The sequence below is a fragment of the Peromyscus eremicus genome, chromosome 16_21 (assembly GCF_949786415.1).
Source record: "Peromyscus eremicus chromosome 16_21, PerEre_H2_v1, whole genome shotgun sequence".
NCBI classification, from domain to species: domain Eukaryota; kingdom Metazoa; phylum Chordata; class Mammalia; order Rodentia; family Cricetidae; genus Peromyscus; species Peromyscus eremicus.
In genome coordinates, this window is record NC_081432.1 from 33,749,826 (window position 1) to 33,769,575 (window position 19,750).

Genomic DNA, 19,750 nt, shown 5'->3' on the forward strand with positions numbered 1-19,750 from the left:
AGTGCTAGAGGAGAGAGGAGAAGGAATGCTTTGGAGAGTGGGCAGCACTAGGGAGTGGATTTCACAGGTCATAATTATAGCTGGGACTTGGTCGCGCCATTTCTCTGGCCAACACTGAACTGACCACATTACAAGGCAGTGTATTTGGCATAGTGAGGAATTTTGCTTTTAGGAATCCTGTTGAGACAGATGATTTGGGCCACTGACTTCAGAATCAGAAAGAACCAGAAAGAAAACTAAATTTCTTTTCTCAAGAACATGGCCCCACTTGTGAGATGTGTAAACACAGAGGTCCTTCAAAGGTACTCACTAGGTGAATGTTGGCTCAGGAAACACTAGAAAGCCTGTTTACCACACTAAAGGAAGGATATTTCTCTTACTGGTGTTCTTTGAGATGGGTTGTCATTTTTACATGTAAGTTTTATTTAAATGTTTCTATAATTTGCTTTTTAAAGTATTATCTCCATATGTGTAACTGAGGTTGGACAGACCTACTGACCTAGGGTGGCTTCTGATGCTTTGTTGTAGGAGCCTGCAGGAACGACCCTCAGCATGGAGGAGCCACCTGCTAGCACACAGCCTCCCCGACAGCCTCCCCGACAGAGCCTTGGCTTGAACTACAGGACATTTAATTTTTTACTCTAAGGCATAGTTTGTATACTTGAAAACAGTGGATATTATTTTACTTTACCTTTCAGATTTGATACAAAGGGCTGAGATATTTTATTCCTAAGAGGACTTTTAATTAGCCTTCATCTATTTATCTACTAAAGTATGATGTATATCATAAATTTTGTTGTGTCAGACTGTCACAGATGTGGGGGTGGTGATATTTCTGCGTACTAGACTAGCTTCTGTGGTACTGTTAAACAAAATTCTGTTTCTAAGTTAAAGTAGAATTGTGTAATATAATTCAGTAATTGATCAAATGGACATTCTCTGAAGCAGACTCTTTAGAACTCGTAAACTGAGAAACCTTGCCATGGGCAGTGCAGTGGTGCACGCCTGTAAACCCAGCACTCAGGAGGCTGAGGCAAGAGGGTTTTGAGTTCAAGCCAAAAAGAAGAAGGGACTGAGGGGAAAGAGAAATCAACTAACTGTCTTGCACTATATTGTCCATAGAGACTTCAAAACCAAGCATAACTTTTTCTTGTTTGGAATTGTGAAAAGAACACTAGTTGATTTTATGATTTGCATTTTTATCTTTATTGCCTATTTTCTTTTGACACTTGGAAGGAGAAAAAATTATCTGTGTTTTTCCACACACAAAAAAAATGGCAGGAATGCCATATTGCACATTAAAAGTATTAAAATATTGATTCATTAAGAAAATCAAGTAAACATACTGTGATGTTTTTAAATGATTAGTATATTTCAGTGGCCCTAATCTTTACAATTAAAACAATTTAAATTAAAATTTTTGATTTTTGTTGTTAGACTAAAATAACATTTTCCTAATGAGATTTTAAGATAGTTCAATACTGTGACCTTTATTCGTCTTTCCTCTGTTTGATGTTCCCACAGATAAAGCCTTTGAAGGTTGTTGTCTGAGTTCTTTAGAGTGGTCAAATACTTTAATAAGAGTAGGAGTCCTTTGTTGATCCCAAACTTGTGTTGTATGTCTACTTTGTAGACAAAAATAAATGCTTAGTGACAAAAAAAAATTTATATAACAAATTTTATTTAGCATAATCAGTCCCAACATTCAGCACAAAAAGTTTACAGAGGATAAAAAGTGTATTAATAAAAGCCAGTCTTTACCCAAAGGATACAGAAAATATATTGATTCAAAATACTTTACACTTCAGTAATAAACTGGGAGTGCTTTTTTTTTTTTTAAGTTTATTTTGTGTGTATGGGTACTTTCCCTGTATGTCTGTGCACCATCTGCATGCCTAGTACCAAAAGAGGCCAGAAGAGGGCATCGGATCTGTTGGAACTGGAATTACAGAAGGTCATGAGCCGCCTTCTGGGTCCTGGGTATTGAACCTGAGTTCTGTGACCACTGAACCACCTCTCCAGCCCAAGAAAAGACTTTTAAGAAGTGTTTCTGGCTGACACCACAAGTCAGTAGAGGTCACTGACCCACAGTCTTTCTTGCCTTTTGCATTAACGTCCTCAGCTGGAATTACTTACAGGACAGGAGACAGACATGAATCAGGAACATATCCAGGTCTATTACTCTCCACTTTGAGGCTTCCACCGGGTAAAAGATAAGTATCTTCATAGCATTTCCTCTGCATACAGATTCAGGAATAACTTCATCAATATCATTTTCAGATTTATTTTCCATTTTCTCCAGAGCAAAATTTAATTATCTTTCTTCACGAGTTCTGTTTTGATCAACTTCAGCTATTTCTTAATCTAAATGGGTGACCATTTCTTCTAGTTCCCAGTGATCTGTTGTGGTCTTTGTTTCAAAGCATTGAGCCCTACCTAGGTGTGATCCATTTCCTCCACCTGCCATCTCAGTTTGTCACTGACTGTTGAGAGGTGCTCCAGTAGTGTCCTTACTGATTATGTCATCTCTGACCACAGGATCCTGGAAAGCATACTAGGAATTTGGCAGGGTATGGACCACCTGGTGGGTAAGGACAGCTAGGGTAACCACTGGGATTAGGGAGAGAGGTATCCAGATGGGTATAGAAATTATGCCTGGCATGCCTGGCATGTAGGTCTTTGGTGGTCCTGTTTTTAGGTACAGTGAAAGGATGTAGAAATGGTAGGATGGAGAACACTGAAAAGATCCTTCTCTAAACACTGCAGTCATGACCTGAATAAGCTTCAACAGTCTGACTGTAAGTGTTTCTATTCATGTAGGTATGGAAGGTAGATCTTCCCATTTTAAACTACATGCTTTCTGTTTCAGTAGTCATTGAACTAGTGGACTTAACAAAATGGGATGGTGTCTGTATCCAGCAACCATAGGTATATTGGAATATTACACATACTGCTTCCATAATAACAGGAATTGTTCTAGTAAGGTTCATTAGTTCCCTGGAACTGCCATCATTTAAAAAATGAGTCCAGTACAATTTTGGGATCTTTGTATAGAGTAATAACTGACAGTTTCACATACAGATGTGTTTATATATGGACACCATCTCCTACAGCTGGCCGTGGGACAGCACCATGGCACTCTACACCTACATCTTCATAGGCAGAGCATCAGCATCCAGAGAAATGCAGAGGCTATCCCAAGTCAGCACCAAGAAAATAGAATTTTAAAGGCTAAATTTATTCTTAGAGCCATATCTAAGACATGAAAGCTGTTTTTTACAGTTCGATTCTAGCTACTCATAGTAAAATATGTGGTGAATTTTACTGAAAGAAATGTACAACCAGATTAATATGAGCTGTTGAAGAAAAATCTCTCCTATTTTGAGCACTTACTAAGAGTCTCAAAGTTGGTTTTACAAGTTCTCACTGAACCTCTCTGTGTGGTCAGTTCAGACAGGAAATATGAATTTTTTTTTTTTTTTAAGATTTATTTATGTATACAGCATGTATGACTGCAGGTCAGAAGAGGGCACCAGATCTCATTACAGATGGTTTTGAGCCACCATGTGGTTGCTGGGAATTGAACTCGGGACCTCGGAACCTCTGGAAGAGCAGTCAGTGCTCTTAACCTCTGAGCCATCTCTCCAGCTCCAAAATATGAATTCTTTATCACATAGATTAGTGCTGTCATTTAAGACATGCCAGGGAAAATGCTGTAATCATTCTAACAGCGGATGAAGCTGGCTTTTACAAAGGATATTGTGATAGAGCAAGGTAAATTGTTTTTAATCATTTAACCATTCTTGAAGCATTTTTTAAGGCAGGGTCTCATTGTTTAATCCAATCTGAGTTTGCATTCACCATCCTTCTGTCTCAGCTTTCCCAGTGGTGAGATTACAAGCATGTGGACCACTTCTGACTCTGAATAGTGTTTTGAAGATTGGAGGCTGTGGTTGAAAGAGGCAGTGTCCATGACACAGAACGTTATTTGCTGTGTTCCTGCTCTCCTGGCTTTTCACTCTACAGTATTGATTGGTATTTCGACTCTTAGCAGAAAACCAGAGTTGGGACCACGTGTTCTCAACTTGGCAGGTAATTGTTTCTCACATTGCTGAACTGATTGGGGTCTTGAACCTTTCTTTCCAATGGCTGCTGAGGAATGATGACAATAAAAGGCCGAATTGCAGTGTCTCCATCAACAGTTTGCTCTCTGTGTGGGCACACGATGACAAAACCTCCTGAAGCGAAACACTGTCTGACCTCAGTAATGCCAGGGTGGAAGCTTCCTGCCTGTGGTCAGCTTCCCACACTAAGAAAAATAATCAGTGTCTTAGACTAACTACCTTGACCAAGCAGCATCAGTGTACCTTTAAATACATTTATCAAATCAAGGACTGCTAGAATTATAAAAATAATAGTAGCCCTCCCAGAATAAGATAGCTAAACTGGGCAGCAGTGTCCTTGAGGCAAATTGATATTATTTGCTCAAGGAAGGATGAGGTTTAATCAGTGTGTCTCTATTATTAGCTGGAACTTGAGGACATTGTTTTAGACAAATGTAGTTTGTACAGATCAGGAAAACATTGCTTTGTCATTTCCTAAGCACTAGGTGTTGGTCTGAAGCAGAGATGGCTTTGTGGTTTACTGTGATGTGCTTCTCTGACGAGACACTGCATTAGAAAAGCCACCTGTGACTCTTCTCAGCTCAGTCTTGCTTCTATGGCCTTAGAAACATTTGTCAAAGTTTCATTTCCAAAAATAGTTGTAGATGAATCCTCATTATAGTAGTGTCTGCCATGCAGCCAGCCACCTGCCTCAGTGAAGTCTAGAACAAAATCATGAGTTGAAGTATCTATATACCTGTTCATTTGAAAATATGAGGAACAAAAGTCCATCTTTCTGACAAATGGTAGGTTGTGTGCTGGGCTGATGAAAAGCTTTGAGAAAAGCAGTATTTTCTGTGGGCCCATTGTAGTTACCAAATCTCAAGCTTCTGCCTAATGTTCCTAATATAGACAGTAGTAGTTACAGAAAAAGAGCAGGATGAAATTAAATCAGCAGTCTTAGTAAGCAGTTGCTAAGATTTGATGAATGTATGAAACCTTTTTCCTAATTACTAATTTCTCAGATAAATACTCTCGTTACCAAGAGCTATTGTGTAGACTGTCTCGTAGATCAGACTCTGAGATCCACAATTACTATGGAAATGTTAACTAAAATATATGAAGTGTGCTACTTAAAATTAGGTGTAAATAAGAATGTGCCCTATAAACTTAGTGATCTTATTTCTGTAAAGTTGATTAAATGCTGTTGAAAATTATTTAAGTGCTTGTATTTTGGGATTCCAAAATGTGTTTTTAAAAAACTTCTACTCTTAAAATGTTACTGACTAGTGTTCTTTTTTTTTCCTGAACAGGTGATTTGAAGATTTAAGTTGAACTAAAAAAAAAATCTTGAATTTTAACCTGTTAAATTAAACTAGTTTAATTATACTTCAAAGTCGATTGTGGTTATTCAGTCTCACTCAAGATTATAATTCTGCTTACTTTTTTGGAGATGGTAACTTGTTTGCCCAGGCTGGCCTTAACTTTCTAGGTTTAAGCAATCCTGCTCCAGTAAACCCAGGTAGCTGAGACTACAGGGCTGAACCAGGGTGTACTTCCAGTGTAAACATGCTAAGCCTAGTAATTTAGTGGTGCTACAAACTTTGATTATGTACATCTAATGTTCACCAAGACTGTGATCTTGACTTCATTGTAGGGTCTGTATTTGAGAATTTTATTTGGGGTTCCAAAATCAACAAGGACACTTGATTTTTTTCCTCTTGTGTGCCACGACATGACTTATTTTCTGATGTGTAGGAATTTTTGAGTTGCTTGTGCCTTTTGCTACAGCTCTCACTACAAGAGTCCCTTCCCAACTTGTACCTTAGGGGGCGGGGTGTACCATGTTTGTCTTGGCAGTTACATGAAAATGAACATAGTGAATTACCATGTCTTGGTGTCATCTTAACAAGGCTATGACAGGCTTTATAAGTTTCAGGCATGTGTTTGGGTCCCAAGTTCTGTCCTTGTTGGCTGCAGGTTAAATGTATTTTACTAAACTCAGGCAACCATCCTTTAGACATCTTGACAGGACACTTGTCATCTACAGAATTCACTCAAGAACGACACGATCACCTTTTAAAGACACATGCACACATAGGCCTTCCCTAAAATGGTATTTAAGTTTTCAGTTTGGTGTTGGGCTGCAGCTGTAGCTGTCCTGGGCTACAGGTTAGACATGGTGATAGCTGTAGAGCTGTTCCCACAGTGAGTCTTTGAAACCTGTCCTTCTAAAACTGTTTTGGTCCTGTGCTGGCCTTTGCCCAGTGCCATCTGCAAAATGGTGGTGGTCACTTGGAGGCATTGAGAGAAGTCAGCTGTTTAGTGCAGAGGTGGTCACTCCTACAGCGGCTCTAGGCTCATTCCTCTAACCATAAGGATAAAGAGAATGTGTTACACATCTGGAGTTAGTTCTGTTCCTTCTCTGCTATTAGAAGACTAACTTGTACAATAAGACACAACCACCAAGCTTGGCTTCCTTTAACTCTAGCCAAATGTTGGAGAACAGAGTCTATCTATAAATCTGTTCTAGGAATGCCTCCATAAGAGGAATTTTTTCATAATTTCTTTAAATAAGAAGGTAAGTCAGACCAAAAAAAAAAGCTGGATGTGATGGCATACACCTTTAATTCCAGCACTCAGAAGCAGGAGGATCTTTAAGTTCAAAGGCCAAGCCTAGTCTATATAGTGAGCTCCAGGACAGCCAAAGCTACATAGACAGAACCTGTTGTGGGGGGAAAAAAAAAAATTTTTTTTAAGGCACTGACCTTATTCAACTTCCCCACCAAACAGGCATCTAGGGTACACCCTTATTGGTATACCAGCTCCTATCTGTCTATAAAACAACAACAAATGCCCATCTTAGACTACCATTAGTAGAGAATAAAGTTCCAGCTAAAGTTCCAGCTATTATAGCCTAGCAAAAGGTCCCTGCCTGGGAGTGCCCATGTTTGTTAGAGGCCCAGGAAACACTGTTGCCAAGAAGGGTGTGCCAACTAGGCAGTGATGGCACACCTTTAATCCCAGCAGAGGCAAGTGAATTTCTTGAATTTGAGACCAGCCTGGAACAGCCTGGTCAAGTTCCAGCTAGAGCTACACAGAGAGACCCTGTCTTGAAAAAACAAAAAATTGTTAGCCCCTGGTTCAGACCCTGCTTAATAACTACACTCAGCTGCTCTAAGCACAGACCAGACCATAAATTCTCAGTGTCTTCACTTACTCTCATTGAACATGTTTTGTACTAGAAGCTACAAAAAGCAGGGTTCATGGCTTCTAGGAAACCTGCAGTTACTATTCTAAAAAAAGGAAAAAAAAAAAAGTGGGTACTTTGTTTTAAATTAAGAGAAATACCTGCACCTCCTTTCCTGGAATAACTATTCCTCCTATGGATTGTCATCAACAAGAGAGTTAAAAGACACTTTCCCAAGTTCTTACCAAAATTCATCCATGGAAAATCATCTAAGAAAAAGGAATTTTTTTTTTTTTTTGCTTAAGTTAAATAGTGTCATTTATATTTCTTAGATAAAGCAAACAATCCACTCGAGTTTCAACAGTTTTTAAAAACCAATCCAAATACAGTTGAGCAATAGAAGGAGAAGTTCCGGTGAGGTATTATTTTGATATTTTGGTCTCTGAAGGGGTTTCCCCAGTATCCAGTGTCTTCAGCAACCGGAATAGGCCTGCAGCTTCCCGTATCCTACTAAATTCAATACAGAAGGCCTGCACCTCTATAAACAAGTCCTGCACGTTAATAATTTTGTTACGGATCAAAGACTGGAGAAACACACACACAAGACGCACCAAACGATTCTGGAAAAGAAAAAGGGACAAGTTTTAGGAACTTGTTTTCCTGGCACATAATAATGTTACAAACATTTCTACTACTCACCTGCATATATTTATCCTTAATTTGTTCACAAGTAGAGATGCAATTTGATATGTAAAGGTGAATAAATTCAGGAGGTAGATCAACAGCTGTAGTTAGTCTGTTTTAGGGAAAAAAAATTGAGCTGTGCATTGTATTTGCCAATATTAAGAAGTACTGTAAATATGAAGTCAAAATTTCCCTGTGGTCATCTAGTAAAAATTTATGTGACCCAATTCTCTACTTTTAAACCCAAGAGCCACAGCCACTTAAACCTCTGACACTTCTATTAAGTTTATACTTACATATTATACTCTGTAATTACCCATTAAGCAATGAGTGTCATGCTATGTCCCTGAAACACTTATTTCCCAGGCTAAATCACTGTCAGTCACAGTCTTACCCATGTCCAAGCTCAACCTCAGCAGGTACTGCCATCATTTAAAACTTAGAAAAGTCCTGTAAGTGTAAGCACTATGAGAGGCAGTGTGCTCAGATGAAGGTAGACCAAACAGCACAACATATAATCACACTAAAGTGGAGCTTTGCAGAAGAAACATGAACTTGGTAAAGCCTTCAAAAGTTACTCGAACTGATAGGGAATAAAACAGGCCTATCTGAGAATTGAGCATGGAACACAGGCTTAGAACTGACTATTGCACAGTCTTAAAGACTCAGCATCTATGTAACAAGCTTAAGAGTTTTTAAGCCTAAGTATTTTCCAAAGGATTAAGTGGAATAATAAGAAAGAGTCAGAGCCAGGTGGTGGTGGTGCAGGCCTTTAATCCCAATATTTGGGAGGCAGAAGCAGGTGGATCTCTGAGTTCGAGGCCAGCCTGGTCTACAGAGTGATTTTCACAATAGCCAGGGCTACATGGAGAAACCTTGTCTCAAAAGAAGGGGGGGGGGGGGCAGGGGAGAGGGAGAGAAAGAGAAATGGAATCAGGTAAGAATTCCATACAGAGTTCAAGTTCAGTCCAGGGACTATTAGGACACTGGGCTGGCTACTGTAAACTATTTGACCTTAAAACATAAGGCACTAGCCGGGCGGTGGTGGCGCACGCCTTTAATCCCAGCACTCGGGAGGCAGAGCCAGGCGGATCTCTGTGAGTTCGAGGCCAGCCTGGGCTACCAAGTGAGTTCCAGGAAAGGCGCAAAGCTACACAGAGAAACCCTGTCTCGAAAAAAAAAAAAAAAAAAAAAAAACATAAGGCACTAAAGTACTTTAAGAAAACTGCCACCAGCACTGCCTACTGAGATTTGTAGATCAGCAGCAAGGCTGCTTATCCTTGGGAATAATAAATTATGATAAGCTAGAAAACAAGCAGAACTAGGACTTGACTGGTAAAGACACTACAGGAATGCAGTGAGGAAGAATCCAAGAACACTCAGATTGCTCCATCCAATGGCAGAATTTAGCCAACGCAAAAACAGCAACTGTGACTATAATAAAGGAGGTAGAAGCAAGCAGTGTGTTTTCAACAAGTAGCCAGCCAGCTCCACCAGTGACGCAATGCTTACAAAGGAACTGGGAAGCTCTTGCTTCCTTCTCCCACCTCTTTCTTGTGCACAGAGCTACCAGCCAAGCTTCTGTCACCAGCTGACTTAACACAATCTTTAGTTCAAGTTTCAAAAAGTTGCCACCTTACATATAGATGTTCAAAAAGAATGTGATCTGGTTCACACCCCTAGTCCAAGGCTCAGAGAATGAGGCAGGACTGCTAGGGTTTGAAGCCAGGATACTATGAGATCCTATTTCAAAAAGAAGGTAAAGATTACCTCAGAAAAATAATACCCACCCACCGAAGTACATTTAATTCGTAATTTACCTAAAACATATCTGTGATGAAAACTACATAGACCACACCCATAGGGGAATGCATTCTTTCCTTGATGGTCACTGAAGACAAAGTCAACAAAGAGCTGGGAAGCCAGGCAGGGCTACAGAGAGACTCTGTCTCAAAGAACACCAACAAAAGCTGGGAGAGCACGAGTACTCTCCAGGAGTGCGTGCCTAGTGCTGCAAGTCTAAGGGCCACACGTACTGGCTGCCAAGGGATGAAAACCTGGACTTGTAGGGGGCACAAAAGACAGTGAAGTACAGTTAACAACTGAGTTCTTACAAATGGAGGCTAAAGTCACATGTAGTGAACACTAAGGATCAGTTTAGGCTAACAGTATCAGAAAAGGGAAAAACCTGCCACAGCTTTTCAAAGTTCCAGGTCATTTACTCAGGGTTTGAATACTAATTACACTTTTGGCGGACCATGAACACTTACCGATTTACAACTTCCATCGAATGTAAGGACATGTCCATATTGACCAGGACAGAGAAGTACTCCGTGATCTGGCTTGACTGCATGAGTTTCAGCAGCATTTCTATAGCGACTAAAGGGTTGTTCTCCACTAGGTCTGGAAGTTTCGCTGGAGTAAGGCCAATGTGATAAACAAGTTTGGGATCTTTTTCCAGCTCACCAAGTAGCTAAAGAAAACCAAATTGAGAGGTTTTTGAGTCATATTAAAATATTTTTCCTGCATACAAACACGTTTTATATAAGAATTATAAAAACTATCTTTGTTAAGTTAATCTGTTAAATGTCTTCCCTCAAATCCATGTTCATTATGTCTTGATGTATTTTCAAATTTGAATTGTGATGATACAAAAAAAAGACAATTTGTAAATCCACTAGACATTCTTCCTGTAGACAAGACAGTCTTGATTTTGTCTGGCAGAATACAGTATGACCATAATAGTGTCATTCTTAAAATCTTAATTACTAACTTCTCCCAAAACACACAAACCAAGTTGAGTGTGGTAGCACTTGAGGCAGGAGGTGGCCAGCCAAGGCTACATTGTGAGTTCAAGGCTATTCAAGGTATATACGGTAAGACCCTGTCTCAGTTTAAAAAAGAAAAAAAAGCCACACACCCTCCATAAACCACAAAATAATTCAGAATAAGGGCTATGCCCTGTCTCACCCAGAAATAACAGAAATACCCTAGAAAGGGACAGAACAGAAATACTTCAAGTGTTCTACCTGTAATATTTTATAGTTCAAGTTATACCCACACTTCGCAAATTATAAGAGATGGAAAAATTGTTATCCTTGTCCAAATACATACTTTTTCTTTTAAAAGAATTCATTTATCTTGAGGCTATTTACCCTGTGGCCCAGGCTGCCCTTGAGTTCCCTATCTTGTGGAGCCTGATCTTTAATTCCTGATTTTCAATCTCTACCTTCCAAGTGCTAGGATTACGGGCATGCACCATGCCTATTTCTTTTAACTCTTTATCTTCTTTCAGCTACTTATATATTCCACACTGGACTGTTTCATGATTGTCGAATAGCAAACTGAAACTACAGACAATTGCATCACTTCAAAAATATTTGTGGAGGAGACTGGAAGATGAGCCAGTGGTCAGGAGCACTTGCTGCTCTTCTAGAGGACCAGGGTTTGGTTCCTAGCACCCACATGGAGGCTCACATCTGTAACCCCAGTTCCAAAGGATCTGATGCCCTCTTCTGGCATCTGTGGGCACTGCACCCATACAGTGCACAGACATGCAGGCTGACAAAATACCCATATGCATAAAACCTTTTTTTTTAATTGGATTAAAATTTAATGGACATTTTAAATGATGAACTGAATTGGAAGTAACAGTATCTTCCTACCAGTTCTAACTTGAAAGTGTATAAACCTAATGAAACATACAACCCAGGGTGTCCATCCAGTTGTAATCTTGGGCAGCAAGGGAGATAACCTCACCCCACCACTAAACACCATATGCTAAAGCCTAGTGTACTCCCTGAACCTCACTGTTTATACAACATCAACAACTCCACACATCCTCGAGTTACTGTCCAGCCAAATACAGCAATGCATATGACATGCCTAGCTGATACGCACCTGGAACGGTGCCCTAATTTGAGACTCTTCCTATCCCACCACCTCCCCGAGACAAAATGAACACAGAGTCTAGACATTTTCATTCATTAGACTTCTTATCTCATCAGAGCAAAATTATCAAACGAGGAAAGGTCAGAACACAGCTTCAGAGATTGCTTCCTCCTGCTGGCTCACATCAACCACTGACTGCTGACTTATCACTTATGGGAGGAAAACCTTGTGATGGGTCACAGATGGGACACTGTTTGTAATACATACATACCTGTGTTTGTTGGGGAGAAGATAAAGGGCTTTTGAAGGCTTTGGCCATGATTCGCTTGATCTCCACACCAGTGCTATTCTTAACACACATTGATTTATCCCACTGAATGGCATGCTCGGGTTCTGTAGGATTTAGCCAGGCCAGTTCATCCTCACAAATGTGGAGAGGTGGTGGTGGGCGGATAAACTCTGGCCGGAAGTGACCTATAATGACAGTAATACATGACTGTATCAGTGAGCTAAAATCTGCACACACCTCATGTGCATTTCACTTAATGAAGTGCAAGAATGTCTTTAATAAGAACATATGATAAATTCATGCTTCAAATAGTAATGATATAAAATGAGAGTTCCACCCAAATTATACCTAAGAAAACACACACACACACACACACACACACACACACACACACAAAATCAGCATGATGCCAGGAACCAAATCTGCTTTTTGGAAAGACAAAATCATGTGCATGAAGTTTTAAGTATGTCCATTTAGGCTAAGGATGCAGATGCCAACTGGCAGATTTTTATTACTATTATTTTTTTTAAAGTCTCACTATGCAGCCCTGGCTGTCCTGGAATTCACTATGTAGACCAGGTTAATCTCAAACTCACAAAGATCTGCCTGCCTCTGCTGGGATTAAAGGCATTTGTCACCATACCCAGCTTATAACTAAGATTTTATTATTTTTTTTCTTTATATTATTTTTGCACTCAGGACCTCACAGTGCTATAGAGTGCTTGGAGCTGTCCCTGCAATTCAAGGTTGAAGTGTAAGTTATCAACATACTAAAATAAACTCATTAGGACTTCTCCTGAACTAACATCACACCTTACTTGGTTACTACACAGATGAAAAGCTAAAACCCCATACTATGACAACCAAGTCACAGAGCCTGCCACCAGTGGCTTATAATTTATAATGTCTTACATAAACATTCGTTTATGTAAATTATATTAGTTGCAGCCTAACTCCTAGTGACCCACAGTACTATATCCAAGTGGCCAGTCTCAAGAAAGACAAATTGCATGGTAAATTTTACTACTTAACAAAACAGACACCCACCTATCTACCCAGCTATGGTCTTGCCTGCACAATAAACCCCACAAAAGACCCAGGAGTTAAGAGCAAGTAATATCCACTAAACTGTGATAAAAAGAATTCTCACTCCCCCTCTGCGGCGTCTAGTGTACAGCAATACATTCTCTTTTTGTCCTAATAGTAACTTTTACCCAGCCTTCCAAAAAGCATTTCCCACATAGGACGGAAGGTGGTTTGTCCTGTTATGGATCCTAGGCTCTCCCAAATTTGAGACTAATCTCTAATTTACTAACAAAGTCTTTTGCTGGCAAAGAATCACCAAGCACACATCTCTAACGCAGGCTCCCTAGCATCACCAGAATGAATTCCCGTGTCTCTCCTTGGACAACACAGGAAGCACTCCTTATGTGAGGTAGGAATGTCGAGGTGTGACTACACTCAGTTACACACATACCTGGCTGATGGCCCGTGCACTCAAACCCAGAGGCAGGCAGATCTCTGAGTTCAAGGCTAGCATTGTCTACAGAGTGAGTTCCAGGGTTACACAGAGAAACCCTGTCTCCAAACACCAAAAACCACCATGTCCCATGGATCTGAAGACATGCTTGTGACTAGCTTAAACTTCAAACAGTAAAACCACTTTAAACCAAATGGAAGTCACATTGTAAGCTTCCACGTCCTGAAAACACTGTAATTAGGAGATGATGTTCCTACCCCTGTGCAGAATGTCTTTGTCATTCAAACCACCCAGAAGCTTGTAAAACCAAATGGTACAAATTCAGAGTTTTTTTGTTTGGTTGGTTTTGGGTTTTTTTTGTTGTTGTTTGTTTGTTTTTTGTCAATTAAAGTAGATTAAAGGCTGTCAAGTCAGTAAAACTGAGAGACAAAAGGTAACGATAAGATTACTAAAGAGGGCTGGAGAGATGGCTCAGAGGTTAAGAGCACTGACTGCTCTTCCAAAGGTCCTGAGTTCAATTCCCAGCAACCACATGGTGGCTCACAACCATCTGTAATGAGATCTGGTGCCCTCTTCTGGCCTGCAGTTACATATGCTGTATACATAATAAATAAATCTTTAAAAAAAGATTACTAAAGAAGTATAAAATGACCTCTATTAGACTGAGGTCTGGAAGGGGCTGGAGATGGAACTTAGCTATGGAGTACTTTCCTTTTACACAGTGGTCCTGGGTTTGATCCCAAACACTTTAAAGAAAACAAAAAAGCTGGGCATGGCACACCTCAGAAACTGCAGCACTTGGGAGACAGAAGCAGGAGGCTCAGGATTTTAGGGTCGTCCTCAGCTATACAGAGAGTTTTCAAGGCTCCTCTGCACTACACAAGACCCCATCTCATTAAAACAAAAACAAACTAAAAGATTCATTTTAGTAAAATTCAAATTTCTATCTCCAGGCAGGCATATAACAAATAAGTAATAAACATCCTAGTGTATAACTTGCTTTAAAAAGGAACTCAGTTGTACCATTCATCTCTGCTATATTCTAGGCAGTAAGGCAGTAGTTAGTCTCTCATCAGATTCAATGAAAACAAGCATTGCAAGAACTGAAAAGTCCCACGGAGTACCGCTAGAATAAACCTTAAGCTATACAGTGAATCCATATATACCTACTTTCAATAGGTGGCTTTGGTCCACTGACTAAAGACTCTGTGATCCGAGATGCAACAGAGCTATCAAATCCAGAGTTAGAGGAATCCGGGTCTGGGTCGCTAAGGATACTTGGGAAGCTAGCTTTACTCTGGGTTGGCAGTTCAGACTGACGTTCTGGAAGAGATTCAGACAAGAAGCATTTTAAGCCAGATCTGGGGGCAGGACATCTGCAACCCCAGCACTTGGAAGGTGGAGGCAGGAGGATCAAGAATTCAAGGTCTTAAACCTTAGCCATTTGAGATTGGGGGGACAAAGAACATTTTAAAATTGAGAACACCATGAACAGAGTGCAAAATAAGTATCTTTAATTCCTATAAACCAAACAATAACATTAAAATATCCCAGCAAGGAAAAAAGGACTAATGATTTTAACAGTAGGTATTTCTAACAAATACCTACTGTTAAAACCAATATATAGCAGGCACTGGTTGGAAATTTTAAATAAAACTTCTGAAATGAACAAATTGTTAATGATAAATCTCTGCCCCTTAGAGTCACTAAAATTTAACCTGTTTGCTTGTGTTTTTAAAATTCAGAAAACACAATATGAATTACCCACAACCACACCTTTAGTACACAGATCCTACTATAAGACATCTGTTTCGTGCCTTACAGAGATGATCTGGATTTTGGATGTTTGTTTTATGTTATATTTTGTTTGTTTTTTTCCAGACAGGATCTCACTATGTAACCCTGGATGGCCTAGAAATCAGAGATCTGCCTGCCTCTGCCTCCTGAGTGCTGGGATTAAAGGCCTGTGCCACCAAGTCTCATTCAGAGATGAACTGTGTGGTAAGCTCTGGGGAGAGTATGAAGCAGACGAAGAAAGGGATTTGGGCAGCTTCCATCTGAGGGGAGGAGAGAAGGCCCTGTTAGTCACTCCCTCCTGCTGGAAAGACAGACAAAGAAGGTTCCCTCTCATATGCAGATTTTAACCTATGCAATATGGTAATGTGTGTAAATTCCGGGAAACTAGAAAGTGGACCATGAGGGAGTATAAGGAGGCTTTAAGGGAGGGAGGAAGAGAGGTAATACAGCACACGTGATGCAAACAAACATGAAAGGCAATGCTAGAGTGAACCCGTTTGAGAAAGGTGGACAGCAGGGAAGGAGGGGACACTGGGGTGGAAGGGTTTAATCGGGATGGCAGCTAGGCATGCACACCTGTAAGCCCAATACCTGAGTCAGAGGCAGGAGCAGCTCTTAGAGGCTAGCCTGGTCTACAAGAGCAAGTGCCAGGACAGCCAGGAACAGCCACAAAGAAACCTTGTCTCAAGAACAAAACAAGCAGGGCGGTGGTGGTGGTGCACACCCTTAATCCCAGCACTCGGGAGGCATAGGCAGGCGGATCTCTGTGAGTTCGAGGCCAGCCTGGACTACAGAGTGAGTTCCAGAAAAGGTACAAAGCTACACAGAGAAACCCTGTCTCAAAAAACCAAAAAAAAAAAAAAAAAAAAAAAAAAAAAAAAAAAAACCCAAAAAAACAAACAAAAAAAACCCACACAAACAAAAGAGGAGGGTGGCAGACAGGGAGATGGGGAGAAAGAGAGGCAAAAAGGTAAATTAAAAAAATAATAAATCTTGATTTTAGGCAGAGGCTCTCAGGAGCAGACAAAATGCCCCAACCACGGCCCTTCCTTACCTGCCAAGGCCAACTGAAGGCCGCTGATGTCCACAGACTGTCCCATGTTTCCAACATCCATCAACGCGATCTGGCGAGGTGTCTTTTTGAAGAGCTCCCTTGGGGGTGCCAGCATCAGCTGGGAAAGAAAAAACTTTTCTGGTGGAGTTATAGGAGGCAAAAACCCTGCAAATAAAAATGTATACCGATGTCTCTCCAATGGTTACTTCTTTTATTTTTTATTTTTTGGTTACTTTTTTTAAATTAACTTGAATCTGGTAAAACAGCATTTGGCTACTTGCCACACCAAACTATGTTTATATGCTAAATGTAACTGAGTTCCAATTAATCACATATAAAGTCTATAAGCAACTGTATCACTTGAGAGTCTGTGATCTCCAGAGTGTCAATAAAACTTATGGCCTTAATAACTATTGAGAATTTTCTGTTATCAAATACATCAATCCCTGCAAAGGCTAAAGCTTACATATGGTAGCAATCAGAATTGCTTTCCTAGGGCTTGGAGTACAGCCCAGTATAAGCACACTTAAAAAAAAAAATCTGGGGGGCCGGGGGGGTGGAGAGATGGCTCAGCAGTTGAAAGCATTGTCTGCTTTTCCAGTTGAGGGGGGGGGGGTTCAGTTCCCAGCACCCACATGGCAGCTCACCCTCTCTGTAACTCAAGTTCCAAGACTTCCGACACCCTCACACAGACGTGCATGTAGGCAAAACACCAATGCACATAAAATAAAAATAAATTCAAAAAAATCTAAAATGCAGCCGTGTGACGTGGTGAGTGGTGGGTATAGCTGTCCTAGAGCCCTGGGCTAGGCTCATGGGGTCAAGGGGGTGACGCTGTCTATCTGTGGCACTGAAGTTAAGGGAGCATCCTCGAATCTGATCTACATCTGATATCGGCAATGCTGCAAAAGTAAACACTCTAAATCTGCCCCAGAGACACGCATCTTCTAACAGTGAATTAGAAAAGACTTCATTCTCTGCCCACGTGACATTCCTGCAGACCAAGAAGGCGGCTGCAAAGACGTTAGATGCTATGTAATGTGGATTTCAACCTGCCACTTGAATATTGACTTCTTTACTGAGACTTAAAAGGGGGGATAGACTCAGTGTCACTGGCTATAACTTCACATACCCCAGGGCCTTAAAATAATAAATGACCTGTATTTAACATACTAAACTATGTGCAGTCCTTCGGTGGGCTGTACGATGTGTTGGTTTTTTATCGGTTGCGGGGGATCATTTGGAGTGCAGTGAATTAAAAAAAAAAAAAAAAAAAAAGCAAAAACAAAGACAAAAACAACTTGGAACTTTTGGCTACCCCTCCCCTATTTTAGTAAAAGTGTGGAAAAGGAGGCGCGCGCGGAGGGGTGGAGGGGGGGGGGGGTCCTCTCCAAGGAGGCTGAATTTTCCTAGCCGGTGAGCTCCCAGTAGAACAGCTGGCTGCACCCGCACAGCTGGCTGGCTGTGGGAGGTACCTGAGAGCGGGGGCCGGTCGGGCTCCTGTCCGCCGCGGGCGGGCGGCGCGGGGTTGAGCAGGTGCGCGAAGCTGGCCGCAAACGGGTTGGCGGCGAGCGGCTCGGTGCGGTACATCTCCCACAGCAGGTAGAGCGCCGTCAGACGCTGCGCCGCGCTGGGCAGCAGGTCCGGCTGCTGCAGCAGCATCACCAGCACCGAGCCCAGGCGGAAGTGGTCGGCCTTGTTGAAGTAGTGGTGGAAGGCGGTGGACAAGCCCTCGAAAGTGCTGCCGCCGCCCGCCTCCTCGGAGATGATGCTAAGCAGGCTTGAGAGTTCCTTCGGGGTCAGGCTCATCCTGCCCGCGGGGCCCCCGGGGCCTCCACTCCCCGGCCCGGGACCACCTGCTCCGCCTCGGAACGCCGCCGCCGCCGCCGCCGCCGCCGCCGCCGCCGCCTCCCGCGCTCCTCTTTGATCCGCTGCGGAGAGAAGCCGGCCAGACGCCGTGCTCGCCCCGCCGCCGGGCATCCACTTGGCCCGCCTGCCCTGCTGCCCGGCCGAAAGGCCCTGGCACCGGTTCGCGGGGAACGGCCGTAAAGCGCGCCGTTACACGACAGCGTCGCAAACAAAACAGCGCGGAAGTCAGACGATCGGAACTGAGAAACAAGCGCAGATCGATAGCGCGAGAGACCAAGCCCGGGTTCCGGAGACGCGAGGTGGGCGGGGCGCCGTGCCCGGAAGTGGGAGGAGCGTTCTGGAGGGTGGGGCCCCGTGGACAGAGAGGGGTCCGTCCAGTCTTTCCTTTGCTGCCTGTGTAACATAGGGTGGGCCGAAGGTGTGGCTAAAGCCAGCAAAAGCTGTCTCTGGGTGCTGGTTGGTGCCAAACCGGCCCAGTAAAATATTGCCTTAGTTATGATTTGAAAAATGGGTCTTAGATGCTAACTGGCTTAACAGAACATTGTTAATGATTCATGGTGAAATTGTATACAAAATAAAAACAGGTTTCTCACAACCAGTTTAAATTTCAAGACTTACTTGTATTCTCAGAGATGGGATCATATTTATTGCATGGAAGCGTTTGTGCACGGCTAGGTAAACAAAAACCTGGGCGGGAACCTGGCACTAAGGAGGCAGAGGCACGTGGATCTCTGTGAGTTCGAGGCTAGCCTGGTCTATAGAGTGAGTTCCAGGATAGCCAGGATTACATAGAGACCATTCTCAAAGAAATTAAAAAAAAAAAAAAAAAGGAAACAAAAATCTGAGAACGTGTCTCAAGAAATATTCATTTACAGAATCGTTTGCTGTATTTCTTTTTTCCTTAGCCTGCTCTAGGGTGCCTGTACCCCTTGGCTGAACACTGGAAAACCCTGGAAATTTCCTTACATACCAGCCTCTTAGTCTGGTCCCCTGTGATGTGATTCAGATGTTCAAAAACACCGCTGCCAACTCCCCATGCCCTCACACACACACACACACACACACACACACACACACACACACACACACACACACGTGGGCACTGGTGGTGACTGGTACCCACGCTAGAACTACAGTACCGACAGGAATGTCATCAGCATCACCTGCTACCCTGTGCTAAATAATGGCAGCAGCTTAAGAGTTTTCTATTTGCTTACCGCCAAAATTCTAAAGAAATTTTTGAGGAAGAGGTGTTGGGTAGGATGCATATTTTAAAGCCTTCTTTAATTTACTATTAAACCTGTAGAGAAGTCCTGCTAGTGAACACTACAGTCAGCGGAGAACATAACTTGGCAAATGGGGGAACTGATTCAAATTAGCTCTTATTTTTATT

At 41.9% G+C, this 19,750-nt stretch overlaps 2 protein-coding genes, 1 non-coding gene and 1 pseudogene across 3 annotated transcripts in view; 2 read left to right on the forward strand and 2 right to left on the reverse strand.

The window, feature by feature from the left end:
• Window positions 1–1,840, forward strand: part of Rnf149 (ring finger protein 149) — a 25,792-nt gene extending 23,952 nt beyond the window's left edge. The window contains exon 7 of the mRNA XM_059244136.1: window positions 529–1,840. Coding sequence (XP_059100119.1) covers window positions 529–572 — 44 coding nt within the window. The 3' untranslated portion in view covers window positions 573–1,840. The remainder of the gene's footprint in view (window positions 1–528) is intronic.
• LOC131893963 (tumor susceptibility gene 101 protein-like) lies at window positions 1,781–6,664 on the reverse strand (annotated as a pseudogene).
• LOC131893988 (small nucleolar RNA SNORD89) lies at window positions 4,152–4,266 on the forward strand. The gene has a single exon (XR_009374783.1). It is a non-coding gene; the product is annotated as a small nucleolar RNA SNORD89 (small nucleolar RNA).
• Window positions 6,665–7,643: 979 nt separating the features above from the next.
• Cnot11 (CCR4-NOT transcription complex subunit 11) lies at window positions 7,644–18,596 on the reverse strand. Its single transcript, XM_059281580.1, has 7 exons — window positions 17,964–18,596; window positions 16,489–16,653; window positions 14,808–14,960; window positions 12,140–12,342; window positions 10,248–10,450; window positions 7,993–8,089; window positions 7,644–7,913 (listed from the first exon to the last, which is right to left on the reverse strand). The coding sequence occupies exons 1-7, from the start codon at window positions 18,466–18,468 to the stop codon at window positions 7,716–7,718; spliced, it is 1,524 nt and encodes a 507-aa protein (XP_059137563.1). The 5' UTR covers window positions 18,469–18,596; the 3' UTR covers window positions 7,644–7,715.
• Window positions 18,597–19,750: the final 1,154 nt, after the last annotated feature.

Bases quoted from the DNA above. Each gene is read 5' to 3' on its own strand.
- Cnot11 (XM_059281580.1), bottom strand. From the start codon at position 18,468: ATGCCCGGCGGCGGGGCGAGCACGGCGTCTGGCCGGCTTCTCTCCGCA. The intron at 8,090-10,247 runs GTAAGTGTTCAT...TCCCTAAAACAG, and splicing joins TCGATGGAAGTTGTAAATCG to ACTAACTACAGCTGTTGATC. The intron at 7,914-7,992 runs GTGAGTAGTAGA...TTTCTTTTCCAG, and splicing joins TTAAGGATAAATATATGCAG to AATCGTTTGGTGCGTCTTGT.